Source organism: Gadus chalcogrammus, chromosome 7, assembly GCF_026213295.1.
Source record: "Gadus chalcogrammus isolate NIFS_2021 chromosome 7, NIFS_Gcha_1.0, whole genome shotgun sequence".
NCBI classification, from domain to species: domain Eukaryota; kingdom Metazoa; phylum Chordata; class Actinopteri; order Gadiformes; family Gadidae; genus Gadus; species Gadus chalcogrammus.
In genome coordinates, this window is record NC_079418.1 from 17719248 (window position 1) to 17728353 (window position 9106).

Here is a 9106-nt window from a genome sequence, read left to right on the forward strand (position 1 = left end):
AACCAGCTGGAGCCAGTTCACGAGAACGGCCATTACTCTTAGTCACCCAATTAACATGACAGCGCCTTTATTTTTGTCATGATGGCGTGCCGTTTTTTATGAGTGACTGATCTCTTCAAAAGCCTTATAGCCTTCCTTAAAATTACAAAACAATTGGAGGTAAACAAATAACATGAATAATATGTTGCTTTAAAAAATGTTCAAGTTAAAACAATCTCGGCATTGGCTGAGGAACCTAGACTGGACCTAGCAAGATTTCATTGCAAATTCCTGCAGAGACGTTGGCAGCCATTGGTTCCACAAAGCTGCCCTGTCTAGCAAGTGTTTATGCAGGCTTCCCGGGGCCCATGTGTATGAATGTTACCTTTGTGAGGAAACCTGTTCAACTATCCTTTGTTCACTGTCCCATATCGGTCAACCACCACCAGTCATCCACATAATAACATCATTCTGACTCTTCTTGGTAATAGTATTTATTAGCTAGGGCTGACAGACTTGAGAGGACTGTCGTTGTGTGTGGGGTAAGGGGTATATGTATGGGTTCTAACTACTAAGTGTGTAAAAGGTTGATGTCGTTGTCGCCATTTGTTTATATCCTACCACTTCTCAGGCTTAACAATGTAGGCCTTTTTCTTGTGTAACCCTCTAAAATGAAAAACACTACAGTCATTCTGTCTCGGGCATAATATCTACTAAACTTTGTAGAGCGCTGTCTTGGGCCGACACGGTAATGTACTGAGCTTGGTTTGGGCCTTGCACAGGTTTGAGCCCTTGCAAAGGGGGGGGCACATTATGGTGTCTACTGTAGAAGTCTTGGTGATGCAAGGTTCCCAACATTCATGCACACCCTTAAACCAACCATCTTTAATGACAAAAATTCAGCGTCTTTATTACAATAGATGCTCTACATTTGGCATGTTACCTTGAGTGGGCTCACTGTGAAATACTGAATGATGAAGGCTATGATTATGCCATGAGATGGTGTCATAATTTTTTTCTCCCTTTTTCTTTTATGACAAAAGTTGTCCTTCCTGGGTCAAATGATACCCACGAAGAACTGACAGCCGTCGAGGATAAAAAGAAACCAGAACCCGACGCAGGACAGACGACAGCCAACGCCGGCCCCGTGCTCACGGCAACAGCCTTGTCTGCTCAGACTGGTTCCTCTACGCTGGATGACCATCATCTGAACGCGCCCCTCAAACCAATCCAAACCAATCCTGTCACAGTCCAGTCCCCTGAGACACGCGCGGTGGTACTGGATGAGTCAGATGGCTCCAAATCAGAGAACAAAAAGGAGGAAGTGACACCACCGGAGCTTTCCACAACCCTCCCTACTGCGGACGCCGAGACTGGCCGAGACACGAGTGCTCCAGAGGCTCCTCCCACCACCCCTGCGCCTAACCCCCCCACCACCAACACCACCACTACCACCCCCACCACCACTACCACCCCCACCCCCACCACTACCACCACCCCGAACCCCACCACCACCACTGCCACTGCTCCAAAAATCACAGAGCCCACCGCCAAAGAGCAGCCCCCAGCCCCTGCCACAGAGCCCCAGCCCTCCACTACTGACGGCCCCTCCCCCACAGAGCAGAACACGGCCCCCCAGATGTTCCCGACCCTCGAGGACCCGGCAGAACCAGACTCCTCCGACACCACGGAAGAATACGACGACGACGAGGGGAATGTCTATGGGAGCCACCTCCCTAGTGAAAGCAGGTACCGGCTGCCAGACCATGACACAGATAGAACCAACGACCAGGGCAAGGAGCTGGAGGGGAACCATGACCAGGCACCGGGGCCGGGCTACACGGCCACGGAGGACCAGGACTCCCACTTCTTCTTCCACCTGGTGATCCTGGCCTTCCTGGTTGCCATCGTCTACATAACCTACCACAACAAGAGAAAGGTAAGAGATGGGGACGGATGGGGAGCACAGGCGGACAGTTTTATAATGGAAGTCGGGGGGGGGGGGGGGGGAAAGACGCTGACCTCAACCACTCTAGAGTTGACAACAGGGGGTGCTACAACTCTTGATCAAAGTAAATCAACAAAACGTAGTATAATGGCTAGGGCCCGACCAATATTAGTGTTCTAGTCGATTCTAGGGTCTGATACCGATGTACGGCTGTTATATGTATACAATGTATATATATATTAGGGGTGGGAAAAATAAAAGATTCTTTGATGCATCGCAATTATCTCTAGAACGATTCCGTCTCGATGCAGATAAAATAAAATATTAGATAATTTAATTCATCTGTTGATGTCTTTAATGATCATCAAAAAAGTAGGAAGTGATTAGCAAACTCTGAGTAGCAAACTCAGATGTGTATATATTTTGGAAAATCATGCATGGAAATGTACATAAAAAAAATTGTTGCATCGACGCATCGAGATGCATCGATAATCGCTTTAGAATCGAATCGTTGACCTCATAATAGGAAGGAATCAAATCGATATCGTGAGGTGCCAAGAGATTCCCATCCCTAATAAATAAATAAATAAATAAATAAATAAATTAATTAATAAATTTAAGCAATAGATCACGCCAGGCTGTGGTATGTGCTCATTATACCACTGTTAAGGGGCGTTGTCCGGCCCCGACACGCAGCGGCAAAAGCAAAAGCTCCCATAAAAAATATGGGAGCTTTTATTTAACTCCCATATTAGGGATGGGAATATTATATATATATATATATATATATATATAGCATGCTCACAGAAAACTGCATTAGACGAGTTGGCTCATGCAACCCCATGCATTTTTGGCAGAAAAATAGCATATTTCAACCAGTTATATTTATAGTTATATATCCTCAACATAATACAAAATGTATGTATAAGATAAGCGATTTTTGATTACAATATTTCTGGAATCTTTTATGGTTTGCTTAACGAATACTCTCTTTTCCCTAGTATCCGTTTGCAGCCCAAGTGTCTACTGTGTTACTACCTAACCACACAACCAAATGAATGATGACCTTCTCCCTCAGATCCTACTTTTGGCCCAGAGTCGCCGCTGGAGGGACAGCTTGTGCTCCCGCAACACGGTGGAGTACCACCGGCTGGACCAGAACGTCAACGAGGCCATGCCCTCCCTCAAGATGACGCAGGACTACATCTTTTGATCCAGTGCTTTAAGTCGACGAGCCACAGCTACAGACTGAACAAAGCCGGTTAGCTTTCACTAGGTGGCTCACACTGCTCACATTGCTTTAGGCTTTTGTGTGTGTGTGTGTGTGTGTGTGTGTGTGTGTGTGTGTGTGTGTGTGTGTGTGTGTGTGTGTGTGTGTGTGTGTGTGTGTGTGTGTGTGTGTGTGTGCGCGTGCACTTTCTCTCTATGCTTTGGAGAGGGTCTCTAGGAGCTAGGGAGCCCTACAGGATGGGGGTGGAGACGTGTTGTAAGATGTAAACAACAATGGATTACAATCATCTGCACAGAGCAGGATCTTTTTCCTTTTCTTTTGTAAGTCCTTAATGCCTTGGTTTCTCGGTTGGTTTTTGAGGGGTCATTTTTTTTCCAAATGATTGACTTATAGTTTAATAAGTCATTCGATATATTAAACGTTTTTCATCTCTGTTAATGAGGACGAGCCTTAAACTTTTCCATGTTGTTTTCAATGTTGCTTTTATCCAATTGTGCTTGATACTCTCTTCAGGAGTAATAATAATTAAGATGGATGTTATCACGCTAAACTGTAAAGAAATGGTAATGATCAGACTCAAAACAGATAGAGGTCCATCTAAACTTTTTAAACAAGATCAAAGTTCACGTCGAAGAAACTACGGTAACAATAAAGAAACCCACAAACATAAAAAATGCATTAACCAAAGCATTAGCTGCTTTAACTTTGAGAAAATTTGGCTTATAGGTTTTCTTTTCATTAAAGTAGGAATGAGGTGCCTCTGCCTTGGTGTGAATATCGGATCTTAGTAGAAGTGTGTAGGTGCCATCGTTCATGCACTTCTCACTGCTCAATAGGATGCAGGCAGAACCATATGTAAAATAGTCAGCAGCGACTGAGATAAAAATAATGAGCTAGACCATAACATGATTTATCGAAGGATATAGGTACATTCTGTGAAGGATTCACATTCACTAAGCTATGGCTCTAGATACCATCAGTTATATTTTTATTACCATATATAACAATGAAAAATGTTCCATTTCCATTTTCCTTTCCGTGAAATCATGCACACGTTCTCTGCTGTCAGTGTTTGAGCGTTCACGCATTCTCTGCCGTCGGGCGGTTCAAAGCCTCACGCTTTTATTTAACTCCTCTATTACTGTACGTTGTCACCAGTGAGCTGTGGTTCGTCATGCACAAATCACCAGGGTTGGGCCCTCTGTCTTTGATGTGAGACTTATGCAGAAACTAAATAAGTCATTGTGGATCTTTCAAATACATAGCTCGGATTCCCACACATTGGAAGACCCTTTTCTCTTACCCCCTGCAAATATAACGCTTTCTCACACAAAGAGAAGAGACATGGATCGAGATGATTAGCACACGCCTTTCCCCCCAATCATTTACTGCCTTCTGCTTCGTTGCCGTATCTCCTTTGTAAATATTATATGTATATATATATATTTATATATATATATATATATATATATATGCATTCAATGCCTGCCACTTTATGTAAAACGTGTCGTAGAGTGAGAAGTTCTGCCCCGAAGGAGTGCTACTTTCTGGGGGGACCGCAGCCCTCTGTGAAGTCCTACAGTAATACTTCGCAGAGTACGAGGGGGTAGGTGTGTGACACGCTGCTTTTTGAAATCAACAGTAGAAATTGAACAACTTCTTTTTGTGAATAAAGCAAAAAATTGGTCAGAAATAAAAAACTGTCAGATTGTGGTTGTTATTTTTTGTTAATTTAATGTGTAATACAGGAATCAGTTGAAAAGCATGATGTGTGAAACATTTAGTTATGTAAGCATTGAGAACACAAACGATGAACACAGGTAACATTATGTCCAAATGACCATAGATAAAGAAGGGATGTCCATTACAACATCAACTCCAGAAAATAGAATCAAAAGAAGAACGAATCGAGTCTGTAGCTTCATGTCTGAACAATAGACTGAACCAAAAAGAAACGGATTTTTGTTTCTTTATAAAGTTGAATGTTAGTATTAATTCATAAAATCCTCATAACGATATCAGCACATTTTAATTTCAGTCTTTAGAGGGAATGTTACAAAACCGAAACTAATTTGTAAAGGACTGATCAATGCAATATGTAATCTAACCACTAGGCGGCAATAAACACACACAAATAAATCCTTCGACAATCGACATGGCCGTTTGCCTCAATAAACATAACATCAGCCGATTTGTGATAGTGTTTCTTACCCGGTGCAGTAACATTTATCTCGAAAATAAACAAGTTATTCCTTATTTTTCCGGACATTCTTCCCCACATTGGCAAATGGGGAAAGATGGCGGGTCTTTCAAAATTAACATTCCCCACAGCGAGCATGGGGAGAAGGCTGCCTCATTTCAGCTCGAGACAGATGCCTGGGTCATCAATCAAAATGTGAAATAATAGGCAGGCATACATAGGCCTACAAACTGTGAATACATGATAATAAAACATTCACATGGCTGCTCCCCCATTATCAGGCATATACACTTAGAGATTGTAGCATAGGAAGGCTATTTTAAAATAGCAAAATAGGAAAGGCAATTTTCATTGAATATAGATAGATGTGCTGTTCCGATTTGTATAAGCGAAACATTGAAAACAAACAAAGATTGCTTTCTACATATCATAGCTACTGAACAGCTAAAGGTAAAATAGATTATGATCATCAAACAAATATGCATTTCATAAACTGGACAGAAAATAAGAATATATGCTGACTTCAAAAATGAAGCTTTCAAACTATAATTGAATGAATGTGTTTAGTTAGGTCTTTGTGTCGACACACCCGTAATGGGATTTGTAACTAAGCTAAACACTAAAACACACTAAACACTGAAACCGTGTTTTAGTGTTTTACACTTGCAATAATATTGGATATTAAAACTTTTTATACAAGGACAAGTTTAAAGGCACCCAGTGCAACTTTCGAGGCTTAAAAATAAACATTCAATTTCTAGTCTTTTTTACACGTAGTAAGTTTCATTAACTCCATACCATTACATACCGACATTCAAGCAGCAAAGATGAGACGTCGTTGTGTGGTGAGAACTGATAGAAAATCGATAACAACAATGCCGCCATTTTCTTTATTTTTTGTAACCTACAATAAATAAAGCAGGCTTCCAGTCAATGGAAAAATGGCTTCTCCCCACCGGCGATTGTTGTTGTTTACGATTTTCTATCAGTTCTCACCACACAGCGACGTCTCATCTTTGCTCCTTGAATGTCGATATGTAATGGTATGGAGTTATTGAAACTTACTATGTGTAAAAAATACTAGAAATTGAATGTTTATTTTTCATTGAATGTTTACATAAAGTTGCACTGGGTGCCTTTAATACTGCCGTTAATGAAGTCCCAGGTTGACCACCTTACTTGATAACAAATACTGAGGTAAGTTCATAAGTTATCTCAAACTAAACAAAATAAACCAAACTCTTACCGTAGATCATTGGTTGGGGGGAAAAGCAGTTCCCAGGAGGCCTTCTAATATTAGCCTGCATCTTTAATGGGTACAAACTGATGATTAATTTCCTACCATGTCATTTTCCAAATGACGTTATTACAATAACTCGCAAGGAAGGGAACATCACAGCAATCATCTGAAGGTGTGAGGGACAAGACATTGATAGGTAGCCCACTGTTATCCCAGTAAGCACATGTGTCTAGTCTTGTGACTATCGGTTTCTGTTACATTCCATCTTTCTAGCTGTGAACTACCTTCAGGATAAGGGAAATATATAACCGCATGAAATACAACCAAACAATAAATTAATAAACACTGTCTCCTGATAATAGTCTCAACTTTTACAGATCTTAACCATCGCTCATTGGCTACCTGGTTACCTTTAATCGTTGGCATGGCAACAAATCAAACGTGTTCATCCAAATCTGGAAATGCTGTTTGGACAGCTCAGCATGGAGGCTTTCTTTAGCTCAAAATCTGGCTGAAACTATTCTCTTCTTTAACACAAATTGGTGTCTCAGCAGCAGACCAGTTTGGGTGGGTCTTGACAGCTCTGGCTTTTGATATCAATTACGTATTTTCGGTTTTCTATCCCATAACAGCATGTGTCTACCTTCCATCACACGTCAATATAGGGGGCCTTCTTATGGGGAGGGCGGGACGGGGAGGGCTATAATAAAATGATTGGCCGCTATAATAAAATGATTGGCCACCAGGGCTAATCTAAGACTCAGTCCTATTGAAGTGTTTACATATAGACCAGCTGGTCGATATTTAAAAAAAAAGTTTGAAGTAACAAACTACTTTCAACATCCAATCTCGGATTGAGTGTATTAGCGATCTACAACATTCATAAACCATGACTATATTCAGTGTTTTTGTTCGTAGGCCTAAATACTGATGCTCACTACGATTTCACCGAGGCATGTTTTGAACTGTTGTCCGTTAGTTTGTTAGTATCCTCTGACTTCATTTTTGCTATCAATGTATTATCCATTCGTGGCACATGCAAAATAATATTTTTTTTGTGCACATTGCAGTTACCAAACAGGAGGACCATCCACGCAAACTCGTAGCAAAAGACCTTGAAAGCCTGTGGAGGCTGCTAGCTAGAAAGGACTTGAGTCCTTTCTAGCTAGCAGCCTCCACCATAGTACCATTCAGTGACTCATCATCAGATAGTTAAGGAATACTGAATTATTAGAACATCACTTCTCCACTGTTTTCTGGACCCTGCAATTGAAGAATTTGAAGTTATCTTAAGGTCATGTGGTGTTGGTTGTTTTAAATGAACACTAGGCTATACACTAAAGTCCTTTAGCGTTCAAGAGAACAATATTAGTAAAGATATTAGTTTTGATAAGGAGTACATATCTATCAGCAGACTGTAAAGGCAGAACTTGTATATGCTACTGCTCTGTCTGATTGAATAGTGGTATGGCGTGAGATGATGAATTATGTTTATCCTACTCATCGGTACCTTTCAGGTACCAGCTCTAAATTACAAGTTACAAGAACTGAAAGTAAATTACAACCTCATTCCTCCGAACCGTGGTGTTCCAAACTCAATGGTAAACTGAACGAGCTGCTCTTTTATAGATATTTTTCATTTTTCATTTAATTCATTGAATATAAATACAAACATCGCAAAGCAACGTTTTTATTTGAAAATAAACATTTATCTACATAGATAGAAATAATGGTGCGTTCCAGGCAACACGCAACCCGTGTTTTCAGCACCTTCTCCCCGAGAAAGTGCCCTGGAACTGCAGTCCAACCCGCAACTCAATACCGTGCACTCGTACCAGATTGATGTACTCCCAGGGCACATATTAAAGCAAGAATAAATTATAAAATGTACAAAATAATGACTAACCATTCACTTCCATAAAGAGGAATATATTTCTAAAGAAGGTAACAGGAGTGATGTAACAGTAATTATAACAGTGCTGCCATGAACCCAGTGGGCTGGCCACTGGGGTCTGGGTATCGGTCTCATATGCTGCTCACTCCTGTCGTGCCGCCTGCTGATGCCGTCCCTCTTCCTCGACCCACCGGTCTTCCTCTTGCCGCACCGATTGCTCTTCCTGTCCCTTTTCTTTTTCCTGTGGCCGTCCCTCTTGTGTTTCCCTGTGATGGGTCTTGCCCCCTGCTATAGGGGGGACTCCAGGTCTCATCAACAGTTGAAGCTCTCAGTCTTCCTTTAGCAAACAGTATTCACGTGTCAACAAAAGCACAAAAAAGTCTTGAGCTACAGAGAGCACCTGATCAGTTGACAATATTTATGTGGCTACATTGAAAGAGCTGTCATGTGTTTGAACTCAAGTTATTACTTATTAATGCTGAGTGCAGAAATCATTTAGCAATATATTTCTTAAGTTTAACAGTCGTTAATACAATTAAAGCCTTGCTTTTGTGGTTATGAAATTACAACAAAGTTTTGGTTTTAGGCCATGAATATGGCAATGACTTCCAGTA

General features: G+C 41.2%; 1 protein-coding gene across 1 annotated transcript; it reads left to right on the forward strand.

Moving 5' to 3' along the window:
• Positions 1-1488: 1488 nt before the first annotated feature.
• On the forward strand, positions 1489-5064 carry c7h5orf15 (chromosome 7 C5orf15 homolog). Its single transcript, XM_056594350.1, has 2 exons — positions 1489-1918; positions 3006-5064. The coding sequence occupies exons 1-2, from the start codon at positions 1619-1621 to the stop codon at positions 3138-3140; spliced, it is 435 nt and encodes a 144-aa protein (XP_056450325.1). The 5' UTR covers positions 1489-1618; the 3' UTR covers positions 3141-5064.
• The last annotated feature ends 4042 nt before the right edge of the window (positions 5065-9106 follow it).